The sequence below is a fragment of the Gopherus evgoodei genome, chromosome 3 (assembly GCF_007399415.2).
Source record: "Gopherus evgoodei ecotype Sinaloan lineage chromosome 3, rGopEvg1_v1.p, whole genome shotgun sequence".
Lineage (NCBI taxonomy): Eukaryota > Metazoa > Chordata > Testudines > Testudinidae > Gopherus > Gopherus evgoodei.
The window spans coordinates 199,541,836-199,567,246 of record NC_044324.1 but is presented as its reverse complement, the minus strand read 5'-3'; the positions used below and the strand labels follow the sequence as shown (position 1 = coordinate 199,567,246).

Below are 25,411 nucleotides of genomic sequence, written 5' to 3'. Positions count from 1 at the left end.
GTCCTGTAGCTCTGGCTCCAGCCGCAGTCACAGAAGAGAGGTCCCCAGTCAGGCCTTCAACCCCAGCTTCAGCCACTGACAGCTGAAGCAAACTACATCACAGAGGTCTGGAATCAGTGAGTCTAAATTATAGACTTAGTCGTAATACATATTTAATATACATACAGATTTATTTGTACACTAAACAAACAACAGGGGTAAAGGGCTGGGTTTTTTATTCAGTCAATAAATCAACTTCCCAATTTGCATATCTCTCAGATATGCCAGAACTCTAGTACTTTTTGGCTGACTTTGCCATAGCCATAACTTGCTTCTGGGCAATCACAAAACTGTAAAAGTCCTTGCAACTCATCCGGAAATTCATTTTGAGAAGGGTTTCACTCCGCACCAAGTCTATGCTGCTTCGATTCCAGACATCAGTCCATGCACCTTTCATGATTGAAAATACACGTTCTGATTATGCATTGCTTATGGGTATACTGAGCACATATGACACCAGCTTTGCCACGTTCAGTAATTCAGTGCTACTGTCCTTGTTTCTCAGCATTTGAGACCAGAGTTCCTCAACTGAACAGTTTCCAGGCTCCAACTTGGAGTTGATGTCTTTGATGATACAGTACTCATCATACAGCTGATCAAGAGCCACTGTTTTCTGAAGGTTTACAGCTGTCACAGCTGCAGACAGATCCCTGAATTTGAATACCCTATTTACTTTGATGTTCAGGCACTGAAAAAATCAAACCATTTCTCCAAATATAGGATCGACACAGCGTAAAATTTCATGAAGTCTTTCTGGAGACATGCAGCAGTGACAGGCAGCATCTCAGTTAACGCACTTTCAACTTTGGCGCCAAAGAATAGGTCATTTTTCCATTGCTGAAGTTTAATTCTCAGAGTATTCATTATGGCATACACTTCACATGCTGTCATACTCTCATTTTCCAAACAGAGCACAGTATCATTGAAGATTTTCAGGACATTCTGGAGGAAAAACAGATGAACCTCAACTTTGCTAGGCCCTTCACCTTGTTCACCGTTTTCCCTGTCCGAGAACAGCATCCATAGAAATGTTGGACACTTTTCACTGCCCAGAGAAACAAAGTAGAACTTAACAGCCTGCCACATATTTACAAGCCTGTTTACAGCGGGGAAAAGATTCAACCAGCGAGTCGGAACATGGCACAGTAAAGTGGCATACTCCATATCCACAAAGTCAAACATATCCTTCAGTGCCTCTACTCTCTTAGCAGAACTGCTGAAATGATTGAACATCTTAATCACCAGAGTCTGAATGTCAATTTGTAGTGTACTGCTACCATGTTTGACGGTGTTGTGCACAACATGGGCCGGGCAGTTTGCTGGCAAGATATTTTTATTTTGTTTTTTTAAATTCTGGTACACTAATTGTCGCTTTCCATAATTCACGTTTGCATTATCAGCACAGTAGGAAGACACTTTGTTTAGGTCTAGTTTGTGTGTTGCAAGTTTTTCAAGCAATGTGTTGCTTATTGCTTCTGCGGTCTCTTCGCTTTGCTCATAGAAGTCTAACAGTTTACCGTGGACCCTATGTTCAGATGTCCAGTATCTCAGTGATAAGGGGAAAGTTTTCACATTGCCCTTGTTAGATGCATCTGTGGCAACTGAGAAATAGGGACCATCTGGCTTGCTGAGGTCTTTTAAAAATTCTGTTGAGAGTGGTGACAGCACATTTTTGATCAATGCCTCTGCTTTAGTCCAGCCACAGCTGATGTGCTTTGCAATTGTTGAATCTGGATACAAGGTAGGTGCCAGCTTAAGTTTACAGTCACATGAGCGATAGGAGTGTTGATGGACTACTGTGCGGTAAATTTGAGTTAGCTCAGTAGCGATAACCTTGTTATTGAAGGATTCATCTGGCTTGCTGAAAAAATGTGAGACCAGGGTATTGCTCTTGTGAGTCTGGGTGTTTTGTCCATGATTTTTTGATTCAGCATGATGCTTAACATCAGACTCACTGCCATTGCAAATGGTAAATTCCTTCCTGCATGCTTTACAAAAAGCTTTTGAATCACACTCATAGGATTTCTGAATCCAGCTGTAAGTGGCTTCCCATTCTGTTCTGTAGCTGCACTGTCTTTTTTGTTTTTTGGTAGTTGATTCCTCCCTTGCCATTACATTTCAGGTGGGGTTTTCAGCTGAAGACTGTGAGCTAGATAGCTAGCCACTGAAAACAATTGTGCAGTCTCTGTCCTTCTTACATGCTATTACATGCCCACTGTAGTTTGTCCTACGGTATGCACTGTGGTTCAGAACTGTAAACTACAGTAAATTTGCGTTATACCGGAAAACAATCTGAAAAAACAAAAATGCCAGTAGATAATGTATCACAGTCGAGTTTAATGGGACATTCCCAACCAACTAATTTTCTGTTTCACTACCAAATGAAAAATTGTACCTGAATATCAGGACAATGGTGTCCCGATTGTACATTAAGCAGATGTACACTGCCAGGTGCAATCCCTGCTTGCTAATGTGGGTAAGTGAACAGGGCAGCAGCCTAGCAGTGCTCAGTCCCAGCCTGCCCGGTGTAGAATCAGCATGTGCAGAGGCAGGTGCCTCCTTTCCTTGAGAATTGGTTTATTTTGTTTTCACAAGCTTTAAGAGAAAGCATAAGGCAAACCTTCACCCCCAATAGTGGCTGTTGTGGTTAGAAAAGGGAAATTTGAATCCGGGCTCCTCAAATCCATTTCTGGCTCTGCCATTGATTTATTATGTGGTCCTGGAGAAATTACTTTACCTTTCCCCATCTATATAATTATGATTTATTCTTTGTAATACAGCAATAATATAGAGTCTCTAACTAGCCCCTTTGTGCTTGGGATACTGGATCTAATAATGCTTAGCTACTTCTCAGGTGTATTGTGAGAATATAAACCATGTAAAACGTTTTGAGATTCTTTGAAGAAAAATGCTATACATATTTAAAGATATAGTGATGAGTGTGATGTAACTGTCTGGACATATTGTAGTGCAAACCATTATTACTGTTCCAATACATGAGGGAAATATTTTGGAAATTAAGGTTTAATTAAAGAGCACTGGGTGAGGGATTTTATTCTCTCTTTTATAATCCAAGTGTTTTTAAATATATTTATAAAGCTAACTATGTATGTGAAGGGAGATTCTCAACCTAGGAAAGCCAAAATGGTAAGTATTGCACTAAGACGGTTAGGTGATCTTAAAAATACTTAAATACAATTTGATTAATTTTATGCCACTTAACTTTTTATACATATTTTAAAAAATATCTATGTGAAATCTTTTACAAAACGTTTACTGTAAAAATCTGATGTATTTTTGTACTTTATTTCTGAGGTGAAACAAAAATATTGCTAGAATCCAGAGACTGCATCAACATACTACTATTTGGGTGACTTTTTTGGCCATGGGGTATTTGAGAGGATTCCTGAAACCTGGAAGAACCCACCTAGCCACAAAGTGACCAACATTTTGCATTCAGAATTCTTCAAAACCAGTCAGGAAGAAAAGTTTTATTCAATCTTTTTAGGTGTCATTAATATCGGCGCTATAAAGCCAATGAAAGAATGGTAGTTATTTCAGAAGAAAAGTAATTTTGATATATTCTTGTGTAATAAATATTTATATAGCTATCCAAGGTGTTGGAACTAATCACTCTACTTTTCCTTTAAAAGGGAAAATTTATCATGATTTTATTTCAAGCTCAGAAATGTAGCATACACAATAATGTGATATTTCAATTCAAGAGACATATTCAAATAGACATTTTCATAAGATCACAGTAAAACTTCATAGCATAGTACTACTCCAAGAAGCGAGGATATAAATTTTTCATGTTCTTACTCAGGAGTTGTGCTCACTGCAGATTGAGTTGGACTCAGTGTGACACGCTCCTTAATATAAAGATAAACCCAAATCTGTTGCAGACCGGGAGAAAGGCAAGTGGCTTGGTGTGCTGGTCTCCCCGCCCCTCCCCAAGCCCACACCGCTCTCTTCTCCTCCCCAAACCCTCCCCCCGGGGAGTCCCTCCCTTTGGCCGCCAGGTTTCACACCAGCTTGGCCAGGAGCCTCCCCAGAGGGATCTGCCAGAGGGGGCCGGCCGGGTGAGTCCCAGCAGTGCTTACCTGGAGCGACTCACAGGAAGCACAGGTCCCTCTGGCTCCTAGGGTCGCGGGGGTGAGGAGGCTCTTTCCCACTGGCGCCCGCTGCCCACGTCTACAAGTCCCTCCCCGCTGTAGCATGCAGCGGAGCAGACACCTCCTGCCCCCTCTGTGTGCCTGGGGCAGGGTTACACTCTGCAGACTCCTGCTGGCCAGTGGGCTGGTGCTGCCGTGCCAGAAGCTCAGTTGCGCTGTCTCAAGGCCCCCCATGAGGAAAGGTGAGTGGCGCCAACAGCGCCAGCCTGCCGCAGTCCCCCCAATATCGGGACAAAGTGTGTCCCGACCAAGGTAAGGTCGGGACGCAGGACAAATCCCCTAAAATAGGGACTGTCCCAATAATATTGGGATGTTTGGTCACCCTACTTGTAACAGACCTAAAAGTGGCAATTCTTCAGCAACAAAAACTTTAAAAACAGATTCCAACGTGAAACTGCAGAACTGAAATTAATTTGCGAACTGGATACCATACGATTAGGCCTGAATAAAGACTGGGAGTGGTTGGGTCATTATAAAACCTAAACTTAATTTCCCCATTACTAATTTCTCCCTACCATTACACCTTTTTGATAACTGTCTGTAATGGGCCACTCTCTTACCACTTCAAAAGTTACTTTTCCTCCCTTGGTATCCTGCTGTTAATTGATTTATCTCATTAGATTGACCTCACACTTGGTAAAGCAACCCCCATCCTTTTATGTATTTATACCTGCTCCTATATTTTTCACTTCATGCATCTGATGAAGTGGGCTCTAGTCCACAAAAGCTTATGCCCAAATAAATTTGTTAGTCTCTAAGGTGCCACAATGACTTTGTGTTGTTTTTGCTGACACAGACTGTCATAAACAGATAATTAAGGGTTAATGCCTCTTTTACCTGTAAAGGGTTAAGAAGTTCACCTAGCCTAGCTGACACCTGACCAGAGGAATCAATGGGGGAACAAGATGTTTCAAAAGGAAGGAGGGAAGTTTCCTTTGTTTATAGAGTCAGTTTCAGTTTTGGCCGGAGCGGAAAAGATCAAGTAATCAGTCTCTTATCAGAGTAGTGAGTATTAAGGAAGGAAATAAATAGGTTTATGTTTTTTTTCTTTTTGTAACTTATCTTGGCATTAGGGGGATAATCAAATTTGGTATTCTTTTGTGTACTAAGGTTTTTGCTCAGGGGAACATCCTGTGTTTTGAATTTGTCGTCTGCGAGATCAGCTTGTATGCTATCTCCCAGAGGTTTTTTTTCGTCCCTGCCAGGAAATTAGTTCCCGAATTGGTAAGGATGTCGGACGGCCAACCTACCCTGGCAAAAATGTCTGCTAATGCCTGGCACACACTTTTAGCCCTGGTGTTGTTTAAGGGTACCGCTTCTGGCTACGGGTGGCAAAATCCATGAAAATTAGTATGTATTGTTTTCCCCTGGGTGTCTGTTTTGGAAAAGGACCCAGAATATCCACAGCTACTCGCTGAAAGGGAACCTCAATTATGGGGAGTGGCTGGAGAGGGGCTTTGACCTGGTCTTGGGGTTTTCCCACTTGTTGGCACACCTCACAAGACCGGACATAATTAGCAATATTCTTGCCCATTCTCTCCCAGTGGAAGGACTTCCCCAAACGGTCTTTGGTTCTGTTCACCCCAGAACGGCCACTGGGATGATCATGGGCTAAGATCAAGAGCTTTACCCAGTACTTCGCTGGAACTACCAACTGTCTTTGAGGATGCCAGTCTTCCTGGTGTCCATCAGAAAGAGTCTCTTTGTATAAAAGTCCTTGTTCTACAACAAACCGGGATCAGTTAGAAGACCTGAGAGGCGGTGGGGTGCTCCGTGCCACCACCCTAGCTTTCTGAAGGCTGTCATCTGCTTCCTGCTCGGCCTGGAATTGTTCCCTTGAGGCTGGAGAGATTAGTTCCTCCTTATCCTGTGGACTTGGGCTTGGTCCCTCTGGAAGCGATGTAGATGATGGTGTTGTTTCCGTTGATTGTGAACAGCTCTCCGCTGGTGCACTACGTCGTATTTCAGGCTCTGGCTGAGCCTCTTGGGTAGGATTATCAGCTACTTTTTCCAGTTCAGGCTCGCTGTTGCCTTCTGACGTTGGAATTGTAGATGGGATTGTAAGCGCTGTACTCAGTGCTGGCAATGGTTCTGGTGCTGATTGCTTTGCCAGTTCCGGTTCTGGGACTGGATTCACCATGGCTGTAGCATTCATGGGTAGAAGATCCAGTTCCACCACCTCTGTCTGAGTCTCTAGTAACACAGACAGGGCCCTGGTGGAAGGCTCAGGAATAGGGATAGGTGTGAAAGCTTGCTTAGCCTGGCTGCAAGTAACCATTCCCACCCTCTTGGTTAGCTTCACATGGCTGGCCAAGTCTTCCCCCAGTAGCATGGGGATGGGATAATTGTCAGAGATTGCAAAAGTCCACATTCTAGACCAGCCCTTGTACTCGACAGGCAACTTGGCTGTAGGCAAGGTTACAGATTGTGACATGAAGGGTTGAATTGTCACCGGAGCCTCTGGGTTGATGAGTTTGGGGTCCACTAGGGATTGGTGGATAGTCAACACTTGTGCCCCAGTGTCCCTCCACACGATAACCTTCTTTCCGCCCACTCTCAAGGTTTTCCTTCGCTCCGGGGGTATTTGAGAGGCATCTGGGCCTGGGGATCTTTGGTGTGACTTTGGTGTAATGAACTGTAATTGGTTGGGGTTCTTGGGGCAGTGGGCCTTTATATGTCCCTGTTCATTACATTTAAAACATCACCCTGCTAAGGTATCACCGGGGCGAGGTTGGTTGGTGGAGACTGGTGTGGTGGGGTGAGAAGGCATCTGGGGTTTTCCTTGGGATGTAGGGGGTCCTTGGGTTGCCCCCCAGGGTAGGGTTTTGTTTTGGGTTGTCCCTTCTGATATTCACTCCAACTGCTACTAGTTTTTTTTCTTTTCTGCCACCTCCACTCATTTGGCCCCAATCTCCCCCGCCACCGTTACAGTTTTGAGTTTCCCATCTAGGATGTACCTTCCTGTTTCCTCAGGAACACCCTCTAAAACTGCTCCATTTGCATTAGGAAGGGCAACTCTCCTGGAGATTTAACACTTGTTCCTGATATCCAGGCATCCCAATTTTTCCCAATGTGGTAGGCATGTCAGGTAAATGAGACATCTGGTTTCCACCTTAGGGCTCTGAACCGCTGACGGGCATGCTTGGGTGTTAGCCCCATTCTGATTCTGGCCTTGTTTTTAAAAAGTTCATAACTGTTCATGCGTTCCTTAGGCATTTCAGCCACCAGCTCTGCTAAGGGTCCACTGAGCTGCGGCCTCAGCTTTACCATGTACTAGTCTGCAGAGATGTTGTACCCAAGGCAGGCCCCTTCGAAATTTTCTAAGAAGGCTTCCGTATCATCGCCTGCCTTGTAGCTAGGGAATTTTCTGTGATGAGGAGCGGTACCTGGAGAGGGGTTGGCTGGTATATTTTGCCTAGCCCTTGCTAACTGCAGTTCATGATTCATCTCTTTTTCTTTCTGCTCCATAGCTTTTTTATGGGCATCCTCTTTGGCTTTTTCTTTTTTTTCCCTCTCCTCCACAGCTCTTTTGTGGGCAGCCTCAGCCCTGGCCATCTGTCCGTCATGTTCCTTTTGGTTCTCCTCAGCCTGGAATTTGGCTAATTCTAGGTCCTGTTGCATAGTTTTTTTCCCTTTGCCTGACATTTTCTCCCTGGTCTACCTTAGCTATCTTTGTTTGAGAGGTAAAAAAAAAATAAACAAAAACCAGCTTGTAATTCCTTTGTGAATGTAACTTAAACTTCAGTAAGAAGGAACAAGTAAAACCCGTTTTGTAACTTGTCTGGCAGTGTTAATCACCCTCCAACTATCACAGCTGGAAGCCGTTTCTAACAGAGCCCTGTTAGAAAACTTAACCTGTTTGCCTCAATTTCCTTCCTTAATACTCACTACTCTGATAAGAGACTGATTCCTTGATCTTTTCCACTCCGGCCAAAACTGAAACTGACTCTATAAACAAAGGAAACTTCCCTCCTTCCTTTTGAAACATCTTCTTCCCCCATTGGTTCCTCTGGTCAGGTGTCAGCTAGGCTAGGTGAACTTCTTAACCCTTTACAGGTAAAAGAGGCTGTCATAAACAGATAGCTAAGGGTTAATGTTCTTTTACCTGTAAAGGGTTAACACAGGGAACCAAACACCTGACCAGAGGACCAATCAGGAAACAAGACTTTTTCAAATCTGGGTGGAGGGAAGTTTGGGTGTGAGTTCTTTGTTCTTTGTTTTGGGTCTGTGCCCTCTCGGCTCCGAGAGTGACCTCAGGAATCTCCAGGCTTTCTAAACTTCTGTTTTCAAGTTGTAAGTACAAGGATAGTAAAACAATAGGTTTATATTGTTTTCTTTTATATTTACATGTATGTAGTTGCTGGAATGTGTTAAATTGTATTCTTTTTGGATAAGGCTGTTTATTCATTCTTTTCCTTTAAGCAATTGACCCTGTATATTGTCACCTTATTACAGAGATCCTTTTATGTCTTTTTTTTCATTCTTTTTATATAAAGCTTTCTTTTTAAGACCTGTTGGAGTTTTTCTTTAGTGGGGACTCCAGGGAACTGAGTCTGCAGCTCACCAGGGAATTGGTGGGAGGAAGAAGTCAGGGGGAAAATCTCTTTGTGTTAGATTTACTAAGCCTGACTTTGCATACCCTCTGGGGGAGGGGGAAGAGAGATTAGCTCTCTCGGTACTTGTGTTTCCAGGATTGGAAACAGGGAGGGTAGAATCCCTTTGTTTAGATTCACGGAGCTTGCTTCTGTATATCTCTCCAGGAACCCAGGGAGGGAACACCTGGAGGGGAGGAGGGGGAAGGGAAATAGTTTATTCCCCTTTGTTGTGAGACTCAAGGAATCTGAGTCTTGAGGTCCCCCAGGGAAGGTTTTGGGGAGACCACAGTGAGCTAGGCACTGTATAATTCCTGGCTGGTGGCAGCAATTACCAGGTCCAAGCTGGTAACTAAGCTTGGAGGTTTTCATGCTAACACCCATATTTTGGACGCTAAGGTCCAGATCTGGGAAGAAATGTTATGACAGAGGCATTAACCCTTAACTATCTGTTTATGACACAGACTAACATGGCTACCACTCTGAAACCTGAATACAGATAAAATCTCACCCTCACAGATATTTCAATAAGATTGTAACACAGACTAGATGCCTTCCTAGTCTGGGCCCAATCCTTTCCCCTGGTACAGTCCTTGTTCCAGCTTATGTGATAACTAGGGGATTTCTCATGACTGTAACTCACTTTGTTCTGTTCCACCCCCTTATATGTCTTTTGCACAAGGCGGGAATCCTTTGTCCCTCTCTGTGTTTCCACCCCTCCTTCTAAATGGAAAAGAATCAGGTTAAAGATGGATTCCAGTTCAGCTGACATGAGCACATGTCACTGTAAGACTTCATTACCCATTTACCAGCACAAAGGTATACAGGAAGACTTACAAGTAAACTGAGCCATCTAGAGTCAATTGTCCTGGTTAATGGGAGCCATCAAGATTCCAAACCACTATTAATGGCCCATACTTTGCATAATTACAATAGGATCTCAGAGTTATATTTCATATTTCTAGTTTCAGATACAAGAATAGGATGAACAAGATTTGGCTAATGTACATGGCAGATGGGTACTGTTGGCACATGATGGCATATATCACATTGGTAGATGTGCAGGTGAATGAGCCCGATGGTATGGCTGATGTGATTAGGTCCTATGATGATGTCACTTGAATAAATATGTGGACAGAGTTGGCATTGGGCTTTGTTGCAAGGGTAGGTTCCTGGGTTAGTGTTCTTGTTCAGTGATGTGTAGTTGCTGGTGAGTATTTTTCCTCGCTTACAGACAACCACCCAACCTGAAGCAAATACTCACCAGCAACCACACATCACTGAATGAAAACACTAACCCAGGAACCTACACTTGCAACAAAGACTAATGCCAACTCTGTCCACAAATCTATTCAAGTGACATCATCATAGGACCTAATCACATCAGCCATACCATCAGGGGCTCATTCACCAGCACATCTACCAATGTGATATATGCCATCATGTGCCAGCAATGTCCCTCTGCCACGTACCAGACAGTCTCTACCCAAAAGAATTAATGGACAGAAGTCTGACATCAGGAATCATAACACTCAAAAACCAGTAGAACACTTTAACCTGTCTGGTCATTCAATGACAGACCTGCAAGTGGCAATTTTGCAACAGAAAAGCTTCAAAAACAGACTCCAAGGAGAAACTGCTGAGCTGGAATTGATATTCAAACTAGACTCAATCACCTTAGGTTTAAATAGGGACTGGGAATGGCTGAGCCATTACAAACATTGAATCTATCTCCCCTTGTAAGTATTCTCACACTTCTTATCAAACTGTCTGTACTGGGCTATCCTGATTATCACTTCAAAAGTTTTTTTTCCTTACTTAATTGGCCTCTTAGAGTTGGCAGGGCAACTCCCACCTTTTCATGCTCTCTATATGTGTATATATATATATCCTCAATATATGTTCCATTCCATGCATCTGAAGAAGTGGGCTGTAGCTCATGAAAGCTTATACTCAAATAAATTTGTTAGTCTCTAAGGTGCCACAAGTACTCTTGTTCTTTTAACTGTATGCAGTTATGGTTACTCCGTCTCGTAAAACATATATTGGAATTTGAAAAGATACAAAGAAGGGCAACTAAAATATTAGGGGTATGGAACAGATTCCATATGAGGAGAGATTAAAAAGACTGGGACTTTCAGCTTGGAAAAAAAACGACTAAGAGGGGATACAATAGCAGTCTATAAAATCTTAACTGGTATGAAGAAAGTGAATAAGGAAATGTCATTTACCCCTTCAATTAACACAAGAACTAGGGGTCACCCAATGAAATTAATAGGTAGCAAGTTTAAAACAAACAAAAGGAAGCAATTCTTCACAGAACGCACAGTCAACCTATGGAACTTTTTGCCAGGGGATGTCGTGAAGGTCAGAACTATAACCGGGTTCAAAAAAGAACTAGATAAGTTCATGGAGGATAAGTCCATCAATGGCTATTAGCCAGGATGGGCAGGGATGCAACACCATGGTCTAAGGGTACGTCTTCACTACCTGCTGTATCGGTGGGTAGCAATCGATTGCTCGGGGATCGATATATCGCGTCTTATCTAGACGCGATATATCAATCCCCGAACGTACTTATATCGATTCCGTAACTCCACCAACCCGAACGGAGTTGCGGAATCGACAGGGGGAGCCACGGACATCGATCTCGCGCCGTGAGGACGGTGAGTAATTCGATCTTAGATACTTCGACTTCAGCTACGTTATTCACATAGCTGAAGTTGCGTATCTAAGATCGATTTTCCCCCGTAGTGTAGACCAGCCCTGAGAGTCCTAGTCTGTGCTCAACAGGGGATGGATCACTCAATGATTGCCTGTTCAGTTCATTCCCTTTGAAGCACCTGGCATTGGCCACTATTGGAAGACAGGATATTGGACTAGGTGGAGCATTGGTCTGACCCAATATGGCTGTTCTTCTGAAAACATTTATTATAATATAATAATAAAAATGTTTAGTACAGAAACTCCTCAAGATAACAGCCTCTTAAGATAGCAATGATGTAAGATAATGACCTTGGCAAATAATGCATTTTGAAAATCTTGGCCTACTAGGAAATATATATTTATATACCTTTCCCAGTCACAAGTCTAGCATTCTAGAGCAAAGTGACTAAAACATAGTTCAATAAACAAATGTCCCTTTCATGCCCCTCTACTTTCCCTCCAACACAGACCACCCACAGTTGTTGTCCTTGGTCAGCGTAGACCCAAAATTCAGAGATGTTTTCATATGAGTGCATCTCCCACTCTGGGGAGAAGGCACCTTGCTCGTTCCTCCAGCCACTCGCCACTCACTCCAGCCACTTGCTCTAGCCACTGCTGTTTGTCATGCCGCCATTCGCTCCTCTGCTCCATCATCAGTGGTTCCACGCTATCATCTTCTGTGCTACCTGCCACTGTGACCTCTCTGAGCTGGTCTTTTGAGGTTCAACCGAGCTCTCGGTGATTTCAGCTCTCAGTGGGAGAACCTCACTGCTAGTGCAGGCTGGGCAGCCTCTTCCACAGAAAAACTGTCTTGCAGCAGGTCTAAGCACTTAGACCTGATCATCAGTGATTTCAGCTCTAGTCATCACTTAAGAAAACAAAAGACTCTCTGCAGTATAATCTTTAAACACCAGGGGGGAAGGGCGGGCAGATCAAATAGTGCCTGTGACTCTTAGACAGAGCCCACACCACCAAGAAAAACACTTGTCCTCCATGCTCCATCTTTCTCTCCACTAGGATCTGGCATCCAGCATCCAAACCTACTCCTTAGCAACTGCAGTTCAGTTGATGTTGACCCATGCTTAATTTGTAATGAAAGAGATGCCGGGGCTCAAACAATTAGTTGCCAGGGTTCAAGCAAATTTTTTACTTTCATAACTCATGGGGCAAGCCCAGAGGTCCCAGGGCTATCAAGTACCAAGCCTAGATTAAGCATTAAGGGTGACCCCCTCAATCAAGACAGGCTCAGTACAGTTCTGCTGCTCATTACTCATACAATAAGGATAACACCATTTCATTACTACTGCATTCAATACTAAAGTGATTTGTAACTCAACATCAGACAAAACTGATCACTTGAGCAACACAGCTGTCTGATGGATATCTAGACATAGTTCATGTAAATAAACAAATGCACATTGGAAAACAAAATCCCAACTATACGTATAAAATGATGGGGTCTAAATTAGCTGTTATCACTCAAGAAAGAAATCTTGGTGTCATTGTGGATAGTTCTGTGAAAACATCCACTCAATGTACAGCGGCAGTCAAAAAGCAAACAGAATGTTGGGAATCATTAAGAAAGGGACAGATAACAAGGCAGAAATTATCATACTGCTTCTATATAAATCTATGATATGTGATATCTTGAAAACTGCATGCAGATTTGGTCGCCCCATCTCAAAAATGATATATTGGAATTGAAACAGTACAGAAAAGGGCAACAAAAATGACTAGGGGTATGGAATGTCTTCCGTATGAGGAGGGATTAATAAGACTGGGACATTCAGCTTGGAAAAGAGACAACTAAGGGGGGGGATATGATAGAGGTCATGACTGGTGTGGAGAAAGTAAATAAGGAAGTGTTATTTACCCCTTCTCATAACTCATAAGAACTAAGGATCATCAAATGAAATTAATAGGCAGCGGGTTTAAAACAAACAAAAGGAAATATTTCTTCACACAGTGCACAGTCAACCCATGGAACTCCTTGCCAGAGAATGTTGTGAAGGCCAAGACTATAATAGAGTTCAAAATAGACCTAGAGAAATTCATGGAGGATAGGTCCATCAATGGCTATTAGCCAGGATGGGCAGGGATGGTGTACCTACTTTCTATTTGTCAGAAGCTGGAAATGTGAGATGGATCACTTGATGATTGCCTGTTCTGTTCACTCCCTCTGGAGCACCTGGCATTGGCCACTGTCAGTAGACAGGTTACTGGGCTAGATGGACCTTTGGTCTGACCCAGTTGTGACGCTGCACTCCATAATGTTTTATGGAAATATGCTTCTGAGTGTGAATATAATGTAACTGTAATATGCTTTATGCAAAAGGTCTCTTGTAAGGTATCATTACTAAGCTTAAAATCTACTGAATATATTCCTCCTCATTCTTGTATCTGAAGGTAGAAATATGAAGTATAAGTCTGTGGTCCTATTTAATTATGCAAAGTGTGGGCCATTAATGGTGGTTTAGAAGCTTGATGGCTCCCATTGACTAGGACAATTGGTTGTAAATGACCTGTTTACTTGCAAATCTTCCTGGCTGCATGTGGGCCAGTCTGTAGGTAATGAAGAATGAGGTCTTACAGTGACATGTAACCCCATGTCACCTGATACTGGAATCCAACTTAAATCTGGTACTTTTCCATTTAGGAGGGGTAGGGACCCAGAGAGAAAAAGAGTTCCACCTTGTGCCAAAGCTATTAAAAGGGGTGGAACAGAACAAAGGGGCTGCAAGTCATGCGAACACCCCTGTTTTCCACCTAAGATGTCTGCTTGAACTAACAAGAACTGTACCAGGGAAAAGGATTTAGCCCAGACTAAGAAGGAGTCTAGTCTGTGAAAGAAGCTTATTGGAACATCTGAGGGTGAGATTTTACCTGTAATCAGTTTCTTAATGTATTAGGCTTAGACTTGCATGTTTTTGCTTTATTTTGCTTGGTAACTAACTTTGTTCTGTCTGTTATTATTTGAAACCACTTAAATCCTACTTTTTACACTTAATAAAATCAACTTTGTTTATTAATACCTGGAGGGAAAAAACAGCTGTGCATATCTCTCTATCAGTGTTATAGATGGTGGACAATTTATGGGTTTCCATGTATAAGCTTTATACAGAGTAAAACGGATTTATTTGGGGTTTGGATTCCACTGGGAACTAGGGGTCTGGGTGCTGGAGATAGGTGACCTTCTGAGCAGTTTTTGGTTAAAGTCAGCAGCTTTGGGGGGCGTGGACCAGACCGGAGTCTGTGTTGCAGCAGGCTAGCATGTCTGGCTCAACAAGGCAGGATTCTGGAGTCCCAGGCTGGCAGGGAAAATGGGCTCAGAGGTAATCTCAGCTCGTCAGGTGACAGTCCCAAGGCATCTCTGTGACTGAACCTGTCACACCAGTATAGCCATTCTTAAGTACAGTCTAGTCCTGAAGTCTTTCCTCTCCACCACTTGGCTCATCACTAGCTATTAGGGGAGAGTTCATTCAGACCTTGCTTACAAATCACAATTTGAAATTATTAGGTTGGCCAACATCGCCGAAAGGCATGCACTGACATTGTCAAAAAACAACAGCTGTGTGAGGAATCTAGTCTTTGTTCATATTTTCAAACCTATTATGCTTTTTCCGGTACAAGTATTTTATCATATACTGTATATGCTTTTAAAGTGTGTATTAATGTTTCAATTTCAATTCCAAATTTCCAACCAAGCACTAAATTGGCAACACTTAATGTAACTAGTTGACCACTGAGGGAGTGATGGAGAAATTCAGGGGATAGTTACAAGCTTTCAAGCCACACAGAGCTCTTCTTCAGGTATGGGAAAGGTACTCCCTGTGTCACAGCAACATGCAATGTGGAACAGATTATTCAGCATACGTAGTTAGCACATATATTCAAGGCAGAGTGGCCCTTTAGCACCTCTGAAATCACAGGACAAAAAGAGGGGGTAGTGGGTTACAGATTGTTGTAATAAGCCACAAATCCAGTATCTCTGTTCAGTTCTTGATTTTTAAGCCATGTCTACACTACCACTTATGTCGGCATCACTCAGTGATGTGGGGGGAAAAAACCCCAAAGCCTAGCAATGTAAATTTCGCTGGCATAAGTAGTAGTATGCACAGCTACCGCCTCTCACTGGGGGTGGTTTAATTATGTCAACAGGACAGGTCTCTCCCTTTGGCATAGAGCAGCTTCATGAGAGATCTTACATTGGTGCAGCTGCATCGGTACAGCTGTGCTGTTGTAAGGTCTCTAGTGTAGACATAGCCTTAGTGCAGTGGTAGCAACCTATGCCATGCGTGCCGAAGGCGGCACGCGAGCTGATTCTCAGTGGCACTCACACTGCCGGGGTCCTGGCCACCAGTCTGAGGGGCTCTACATTTTAATTTAAAATATTTAAGAAGCTTCATTTAAAATTAAAAACCTTATTTACTTTATATACAACAATAGTTTAGTTATATATTATACACTTATAGAAAGAGACCTTCTAAAAACATTAATGTATTACTGGCACACAAAACCTTAAATTAGAGTGATTAAATGAAGACTCGGCATACCACTTCTGAAAGGTTTCCGACCCCTGCCTTAGTGTCTAGCAGAGGAATTAATTTAAGCTCCCGGGTTCATCTGCTGAAACTGTTGTGCAGATTTTCTTTAAGGATGAGGACTGACAGGTCAGAGAAGTGACTGCTTCGTGAGAAGCAATATCATACCACTAAAATCTTTATACCACACAATCACTTGTTTATATAAACTTTAGATTAAAGAAAAAATTGAATAATTAGAAGTGGCAGTATCGTAGCCAATGAGGTTAATCCAAGACACGATTACTGCTAATTGAAAACTTTTCTAGATGGTAAATGGCAGTAAACGACCAGTTCATTCATTGTACTGAATCAGTAAATTATCTGTCAATTACTGTAAATTAAATTTTCCAAGAGCAAAACAATAGGTATAAAATGTTTTAATGGATTTCTTAGTAATGTAAAACCTGCAGTGTCTATAACTGTCCTGAAAATCTTAACTCGTGCCAAACTTTCATGAACTCTTGACTCTAACATGCAATAATTAAAAGTCTTGCTAATTATCAATTATTAAAGCAACTCCATTGACCTTTTATCAATGTCACAATAGTTATAAGTTTACAGTGAAGAACTTTCCTAAGTATGTTTCCATGAAACACATAAAATTTCCATCTTTATTTGATACTATCCCTTATTGGAAGCACAGCACTGTGTCACTAGGAAATAAGACTAGCAGAGCACACTTCAGTGAAGTGTTTCTACCTGGAAGCAGATCTAAGAATCAGTTTAGTGCTTTCTGAGAAGTCCCTGGGAGAAGGATGGTGCCTGATGAGCAGGCAGGTCTCGCCCCCAGAGAATGAGTCCCAGACATTTGCAGGCAAGATCCCAGGGCACTAGCCTTGGCACTCCCAGTGGCTATTGTCCGGAGGACTTGTAGCCAGCCTCTGCAGAGAGGCCACGCCCCAAGTAGCCATGGTGACAGCACTTGGGGGAGCCAACGCTGCTGCAGGCCAAGAAGTCCCACGCTCCTAGGGTGCCCAGATGTCCCAATTTTATAGGGACAGTCCAGATTTTTGGATCTTTTTCTTATATAGGCTCCTATTACCCACCACCCCCGTCTGGATTTTTCATATTTGCTGATCACCCTACGCATGCTCCAGAAAGGTTGGACAGAATTGAATACAGAAGGGGAGTCCAGGCCTGGAGCAGGGGCATTAGATGTACTTGCCTTCGCTCTCTGGGGTGAGAAGGGGCCAGGGGAGGGGCACAACGGTCTCCTCATCTCAGGCCCCCCCAGACCGCTCTAGCTTCTCTGTCAATGAAGAGAAAGTGGGCAGAGCGCAGGAAGAGCTGGGGCCGCAATGTCTCTCAACAGGCCTAGCAACGCCCTTCTCCTCAGGGTGCCCCTGCCGCAGCGCTTTTTTGGGGGGCGGGGGAGGAAGGCTCCGCCGCTCCAGCCCCGGCAAGGTCCCCGCCCCCGGCCTCTCACCCGCGCACTTCTGCTCCAGGAACTCCAGGATGGGGATGGACCAGGCGGGCCCGCGCAGGAAGCCGGCGATGCTGTCTACCACCCACTCCACGTCCGCCTCCCCCTCCGCGGCCATCGGGGCGGGTCCGGGCCGCCGCCGACTGCCCGCGTACAAGCTCCGGGGGAACACAGGAAGGCCCGGGTAGAGCTGCGGCGGCGGTTGGGGCTTCGTTAGGTCACTATCGCAGCGGCCGTCACACGCGGAGCGCGCGACACTAGCGTCACTGCGGCACAGTCCGGGGGGGAGAGGCACTGAGCGCACAGGACGTTGGGCGGGGCCGGGAGCGCAGGGGAAGCAGCCAGGCCGGTCTCTGGTTGCGAGGCCACGCGCTGGCGCTGGGGGCGCGCGGGAGCGCAGGGCCCGAGGAACTGTGGAGCGTTGAACCCCTGGGACTCCCTGGTCCCGGGGCTGCTCCTGGGCTGCAAGAACAGCCGTGCGAGGGTGGGACGCCCTGTTTTCTCCGAAGCTTCTGCCCCTGGAGCTCTGCAGCGGCCGTCGCTTCCCGGGCCCGGGGGGGTGTTTCCCCCTGTCCTCCCAGGCTCTTCTGCGGTTGGCTTGAACTATCTCTGAGCGCCTGGCCCAGGCAGCTGCAGCAAGGTAATTACCCCAGGCAACCCCTAGCACGCTGGCATAGTACTGCATGCACCCATACGCTGTAGACAGGGAAGAGGAGAGCCGCAGCAGTCGGCATTTCTGCGGGGAGAGGTGTCTCTGCGTGGTAGCTAGAGGCTAGTGCAAACATTCCCAGAATTATAGAAACAAGCCTGGGCTCCAAATACTCACGCCTGGTCCACGCTATGCAATTAAACCGATTTTAACAGCATTAAATCGATTTAACGCTGTACCTGACCACACTACAATGCACTTTATATGGATTTAAAGGGCTCTTTAAATCGATTTCTGTACTCCTCCCCAACGAGAGGAGTAACGCTAAAATCGATATTAACATATCGGTTTAGGGTTAGTGGGGCCGCAAATCGAAGTTATTGGCCTCCGGGCAGTATCCCACAGTGCACCACTGACCACTCTGGACAAGTATCTGAACTCTGATGCACTGGCCAGGTATACAGGAAAAGCCCCACGAACTTTTGAATTGCATTTCCTGTTTTGCCAGCGTGGAGCTCTCATCAGCACAGGTGACCACGCAGAGTTCATCAGCACAGGTAACAATGCAGTCTCCTGAGAATAGAAAAAGAGCACCAGCATGGACCGCACGAGAGGTACTGGATCTTATCGCTATATGGGAAGAGGATTCAGTGCTAACAGAACTCCGTTCCAAAAGACGAAATGAAAAAATATTTGAAAACATTTCCAAGGCCATGATGGGAAAAGGCCACACCAGGGACTCAGTGCAGTGCAGAGTGAAAGTTAAGGAGCTCAGACAAGCCTACCAGAAAACCAAAGCAGCAAACGGAAGATCCGGGTCAGGGCCAAAAACATACTGCTTCTACGCTGAGCTGCATGCAATTTTAGGGGGCTGCGCCACCACTACCCCCCCTTGTCCTTGGATTCCGAGGTGGGGGTTATAATCTCAACCATGGCTGAGTATTCAGCAGAGGGCGAAGATGAGGAGGAGGAGGAGGAAGAGGAGGACGACCTTGCAGCGAGCGCACAGCGCTCCGTTAGCCCCAACAGCCAGGAGCTTTTTGTGACCCAGATGGAATTAACCTCCCAGCCCTCCCAAGCCACTAACCCAGACAGTGAAGCCATGGAAGCGACCTCTGGTGAGTGTACCTTTGTAAATATAAAACATGGTTTAAAAGCAAGCGTTTTTTAATGATTACTTTGCCATGAGGGCTTGGGATGCATTCACAGCCAGTAAAGTTACTGCAAAAGTTTGTTAACATGTCTGGGGATGGAGCAGAAATCCTCCAGGGACATCTCCATGAAGCGCTCATGGAGGTACTCCAAAAGCCTTTGCAGAGGGTTTCTGGGCAAGGCAGCCTTGTTCCGTCCACCATGGTAGGACACTTTACCACGCCATGCATGTAGCAAGTAATCGGGTATCATTGCATGACAAAGCATAGCTGCGTATGGTCCCGGTGATTGCTGGCATTAAAGAAACATCCATTCTTTATTTCGCTCTGTTATCCTCAGCAGAGTGATATCGTTCATGGTAACCTGGTTGAAATTTAGGAATTTAATTAAGAGGACAGAGATGGCCATTTTCCTACTGGGCTGTTGCTTAAAAGAAAGCCTTCCTTACACGTAGCAAAGCGGGGGGAGGGGGGAGGTAATGGCGCTGAGCTTTTTAGCGTTTGGCCAGCAGGAATCTTCCCAGCTACCAGCCACGCGGTGGCGGGGGGGGGGAGAAAGGGGGGTGATTAGCAGTGATCTTCCATGATACCAGCCATGCGGTGTGGGGAGGGGTAAAGCAATCCTAGAGAATTGGATTGGGGAGGGGAAGGGTTGGCGTCTGCTGCTGCCTGTTAACAGGAAAGAAGCATCAGAGGGCACTGTGAATATGAAGGCTGGAGAAACTGTGGCTTACCATGACCGCATGGAAGCTGAATTGTGATGCCCAGACCTGCGTCTGTGAGATCTGTAACACCAGAGCCGCAGGCACTCAATATTAAAAGTTTCCAAATGCGACCTAGTAGTGAAATCACATGTGCTATGTAAGGTGAATAGTGTTGTTCACTGTGAAAGAGTATAACCATTGTTCTGTAAAATGTATCTTTTTAAATCCTTCTCTCCCTATTTTCCCTCCCTCATGCAGCTGCACATTTTTCAAGCCTCCCTACTCCATCCCGAAGGCTAGCTCAGATAAGGCGGAGGAAGAAGAGGACACGAGATGAAATGTTCTCTGAAATCATGGAAGTAACCCGCAATGAAAGAGCTCATCTGAAGGAGTGGAAGGACGTGGTAGCAAAGTACAGGAAAGATGCCAGTGAACGTGAGGATAGGAGGGATGAACGTGAGGATAGGAGAGACGCTTGAGATGAGAGGTGGCGGCAGGAAGATCAGAGGTGTAGGCAGGAAGATCAGCGGTGGCGGGATGCAACGCTGGAGCTGCTGTGTGATCAAACTGATATCCTCCGACGTCTGGTGGATCTTCAGGAAGAGCAGCGGGGTCACAGAGTGCTGCTGCAGCCCATGTTTAACCACCCTCAGTACTCACCATGTTCCATATCTTCCTCACCCAGACGTGTAAGAACGCATGGGGGAAGGCTTTGTGCACCCGCCCACTCCACCCCTGTGGACAGTCCAACCAAAAGGCAGTCATTACATTTAAATGTGCTTAATGGCCTTTTCTTTCCCTCCTATCCTCCTCCCTAACCACACCCGGGATACCTTGTTAATTCTCTTCCTCTTTTTATAATTACATGCTTTTTAAACGTTAGTGACTTTATTTCCTTAAGCAAGCTGTAATCGAAGGGGGAGGGTGGGTTGTTTACAGGGAATGACTTTTAATAAAAAATACATGCTTTTTAAACAATAGTGACTTTATTTCCTTAAGCAAGCTGTAATCGAAGGGGGAGGGTGGGTTGCTTACAGGGAATGATTTTTTATAAAGAATACATGCTTTTTAAAACGATAGTGACTTTATTTCCTTAAGCAAGCTGTAATTGAAGGGGGAGGGTGGGGTGCTTACAGGCAAGGAGTCAATAAAGGGGGGGAGGTTCATGAAGGAGAAACACACACAGCAGTCACACCGTACCCTGGCTCGTGATGAAACTCATTTTCAAGGCTTCTCTGATGCGCACCGCTTCCTGGTGAGCTCTTCTAATCACCCTGGTGTCTGGCTGCACGTAATCGGCTGCCAGGTGATTTGCCTCAGCCTCCCACCCCGCCATAAAGGTCTCCCCCTTACTTTCACAGAGATTGTGGAGCACACAGCAAGCAGCAATAACAAAGGGGACATTGGTTTGGCTGAGGTCTGAGCGAGTGAGTAATGTGCGCCAGCGAGCCTTTAAAGGGCCAAATGCACATTCTGCCACCATCTTGCACTTGCTCAGCCTGTAGTTGAACAGCTCCTGACCACTGTCCAGGCTGCCTGTGTATGGCTTCATGAGCCATGGCATCAAGGGGTAGGCTGGGTCACCCAGGATAACGACAGGCATTTCAACATCCCCAACTGTTGTTTTCTGGTCCGGGAAGTAAGTCCCTTGCTGCAGCCATTTAAACAGAGTAGTGCTTCTGAAGATGCGAGCGTCATGAACCCTTCCTGGCCATCCCACGTGGATGTTGGTGAAATGTCACTTGTGATCCACCAGTGCTTGCAGCACCATTGAAAAGTATCCCTTGCGGTTTATGTACTGGGTGCCCTGGTGCTCTGGTGCCAAGATAGGGATATGGGTTCCATCTATCGCCCTCCCACAGTTAGGGAATCCCATTGCAGCAAAGCCATCCACTTTGACCTGCACGTTTCCCAGAGTCACAACCTTTCGTAGCAGCAGCTTAATGATTGCTTTGGCTACTTGCAGCACAGCAGCTCCCACAGTAGATTTTCCCACTCCAAATTGATTCCCGACTGACCGGTAGCTGTCTGGTGTTGCAAGCTTCCAGAGGGCTATTGCCACTCGCTTCTCCACTGTGAGGGCTGCTCTCATCTTGGTATTATGGCGTTTCAGGGCAGGAGAAAGTAAGTCACAAAGTTCAAAGAAAGTGCTCTTACGCATGCGAAAGTTTCGCAGCCACTGCAGCAAAACTATGCTGTCCAACCAGTCTGTGCTTGTTTCCTGGGCCCAAAATCGGCGTTCAATGGGTAGAACCTCTCCCATTACCAGCAGGATCTCCAAAGCACAGGGGCCCGCGGATAGGGAGAATTCAATGTCCATGTCCTCATCACTCTCGTCGCTGCGCTGCCGTAGCTGCCTCCTCCTCGCCTGCCTTTGCAGTTCATGGTTCACCATAGACTGCACGAGAATGCGCGAGGTGTTTACAACGTCCACGATTGCACTATTGATCTGAGCAGGGTCCATGCTTGCTGTGCTATGGCGTTTGCTCAGTTCACCCAGGAAAAAAGGCGCGAAATGGTTTGCTGCTTTCAGGAAGGGAGGGGTGAGGCTGTACCCAGAAACACCCGTGACAATGATTTTTGCCCCATCAGGCACTGGGATCTCAACCCAGAATTCTAAGGGGCGGGAGAGACTGCGGGAACTATGGGATAGCTATGGAATAGCTACCCACAGTGCAACGCTCCGGAAATTGATGCTAGCCTCGGTCCATGGACGTACACCGCCGAATTAATGTGCCTAGTGTAGCCACGTGCAATCGACTTTATAATATCTGTTTTATAAAACCGGTTTATGTTAATTCGAAATTATCCTGTAGTGTAGACATAGTCTCAGATGCCCTGTTTACCTCCTCCCAGAGCTCTGAGACCTGTTTGCATCTTGATTTCACAAATGCTGTAGCAGAGTAGCAGCAGTCAGCTGTCCCCAGGTTACCCATGAGAGTGATTTTTTTTAAAGAGAGTTTTATTATATTGCTTATTAGTTTAACCAATATAAGTTCCTGGACTTTGGATATACCCATTTTTATGCTTTTGAGAGAAATTACAAAAGGGGAGATGGAGATCATTGCCGAGATAAAGGAAGAAGGAACCATGTGTCAGGACCCTAATTGGGCTGCGGGTGATTGCTACTTCCCACCACCCAACACAGATGTAATGAGATTGAGTAGTGCCCATATAAGAAAAATTAAAATTACTGATTATTTCTCAAGAAAGGTTTTTAATGACTTATGGCTATAAATGCAGCACAGACAGAATAGGAAAAGAAAAATTAAAGATCAGCATTGAATAAGGATTTATGTAAATGGCGAGTTATACTGATGACAAGCACAAAAACAAGTAATATTATGCATTAGTTACATTGACCTAGAGCAGTGAACCACGGCCAGTGGGAGCTGCGATCGACTGAACCTGTGGACGCGGGGTAAACAAACCAGCCCGGCCTGCCAGGGGCTTCCCTGAACAAGCAGTGGACCGGCTTTGAGAACCACTGATCTAGGGGACATTAATCAAAGCCCTCAAATAAGTAACAGATTGAAAAGCTGCATTTCTTTAAAACTGGAAACAATGTTCCATCCAACCCTATTATGTTGGTATTACACAGAGATTAACATAACTAAACCTAGCAAAATAATCTGAGACAAATCTATCTGCCCACATTTCAAATGATGAAAAAACTAACAGGCAAGTGAGAAAAAGTAGAATTTCACAAGGCTCATAACTGTTATGCTGTCACACATTGCAGGCTAAATAATTGGTCCTAGATGAGACCATTTCAGGAATGGAAGACTCTGCTGAGGAAACTGAATTAGGCCAGGTCTATGCCACAGACATATAGCAGTATAACTATGTTGCTCAGGGGTGTGAGAAGTCCATACCTCTAAGCAATATAGTTATACTGACCTTAACCCCTGTGTAGACAGCGCTATGTCGGGGAGAGCTTCTCCCGCCAACATAGCTACCACCTCTTGGGAAGGTGAATTAACTACACAGACAGGAGAGCTTTCCTGTCAACATAGGATTGTCTTCACTTAAGCGCTGCATCAGTGTAGCTGCGCTGATGGAGCATTTTAAGTGCAGATCTGCCCTTAGTTTAACATCTAACTAAACTATCGAGCCAAATGATCAAAGGAGGAGGATGACTACTTTTTGTGTTCTGGCTCAAGTATATGTGAAAGTATACTAAATATGTTTATAAATTTGCACAGTGGAGTCTGTACATGCTTATGGGTTAAATATTGCTCACATTAGTGAGAGTCTTATTGCCTTAAATGGAAGCAAGAGTTAGGCCAGGGGTTCTCAAACTGAGGGTCAGGACCCTCAGGGGGTCACAAGGTCATTACATGGGGGAGTCTCGAGCTGTCAACCTCCACCCCAGACTCTGCTTGCTTCCAGCATTTATAATGGTGTTAAATATATTAAACGGTGTGTTCAATTTATTGGGGGGGGTCACACTCAGAGGCTTGCGATGTGAAAGGGGTCGCCAGTAAAACAAAAGTTTGAGACCCACTGAGTTAGGCCCTACAGGTCACAGGCAATAAACAAAAATTCATGGAAGCCTGTGACCTGTCCCTAAAAATATCCATGACAAAAACATAGCCTTACTTAGAAGGTGTGCTTAAGCTACTGAAAAGTCTAAAAATATCCATGACAAAATGGGGAGGTGGGTTCAGCACCCACAGCTGCTGGGGGTTCCAGGTCCCCCCACTGCTGCAAGGAGTGGAAGCTCTGGGGTCCCCCTGTCCATGAGGGCTGGGCTGCTGCAGGGTTCCCTCTCCCCCTGAGGCAGCTGGGTGCTCAGGGAGATCCCCTGCCACCCATTGCAGCTGAGCAGCTGCAGGGTCACCTCACCAAGGCGGGGGCTGGGAGCTGCAGAGAGGTGGGCTGGGAGCTTCAGCCCCATGGCAGAAAATGTCACGGAGTCTATGGATGTCATGGATTCTGTGACTTCTGTGACATAATCATAGCTTTATTTCTAAAACAACAGGTGCCACAGGATTCTTTGCTGCTTTTACAGATCCAGACTAACACGGCTACCCTCTGATACATATCCAACTCTTGGTTTACAGTTTAGCTGTTCAGAGACAAAAGCAAAGTCGCCAAAGCGAGTCTACATTTGGTCCCTCTGTTGACAGATCGTGCCCACATTCGGGGCACCATTGTCAACATTGTGAGCAATGCACTATGGGCATGTATCCCACAGTGCCTGGCGACACCATCTGTCACTAGGTGTTGTGCCGTGCTCCATTTCCACATTCCCGCATCCTGGGACATGCAAAATGTCCCATCATGCATTGCTTTCTGTCCCAGCCCTCCAATGGTTTCTGGCTTCCTTTCGCACTGTTCTGGCTTTCCTTTCATGCCATTATTTCCAACTGTCAGTCTTTGTAGT

At 45.1% G+C, this 25,411-nt stretch overlaps 2 protein-coding genes and 1 pseudogene across 5 annotated transcripts in view; 1 reads left to right on the top strand and 2 right to left on the bottom strand.

Moving 5' to 3' along the window:
- Window positions 1-18,426, bottom strand: part of CFAP36 (cilia and flagella associated protein 36) — a 138,615-nt gene extending 120,189 nt beyond the window's left edge. Inside the window, exon 1 of one of the 2 annotated variants that reach the window (XM_030557808.1) lies at window positions 17,522-18,426. In XM_030557808.1, coding sequence (XP_030413668.1) covers window positions 17,522-18,203 — 682 coding nt within the window. In that variant the 5' untranslated portion in view covers window positions 18,204-18,426. The remainder of the gene's footprint in view (window positions 1-17,521) is intronic. The other variant, XM_030557807.1, reaches the window with a different exon arrangement.
- On the bottom strand, window positions 146-4,558 carry LOC115649153. Of its 3 annotated transcripts, XM_030557809.1 has the most exons (3): window positions 4,143-4,558; window positions 3,862-3,935; window positions 146-2,331 (listed from the first exon to the last, which is right to left on the bottom strand). In XM_030557809.1, the coding sequence occupies exon 3, from the start codon at window positions 2,149-2,151 to the stop codon at window positions 721-723; it is 1,431 nt and encodes a 476-aa protein (XP_030413669.1). In that variant the 5' UTR covers window positions 2,152-2,331; window positions 3,862-3,935; window positions 4,143-4,558; the 3' UTR covers window positions 146-720. The 3 variants fall into 3 exon arrangements, with proteins under 3 accessions (XP_030413669.1, XP_030413671.1, XP_030413672.1); XM_030557811.1 differs by lacking the exon at window positions 3,862-3,935; XM_030557812.1 differs by lacking the exon at window positions 4,143-4,558 and having other exon boundaries at window positions 3,862-3,960.
- On the top strand, window positions 16,285-16,445 carry LOC115649539 (annotated as a pseudogene).
- Window positions 18,427-25,411: the final 6,985 nt, after the last annotated feature.

Excerpts from the sequence above, each read along its gene's own strand:
- LOC115649153 (XM_030557809.1), bottom strand. The coding sequence starts at position 2,151 with ATGGCAAGGGAGGAATCAACTACCAAAAAACAAAAAAGACAGTGCAGC.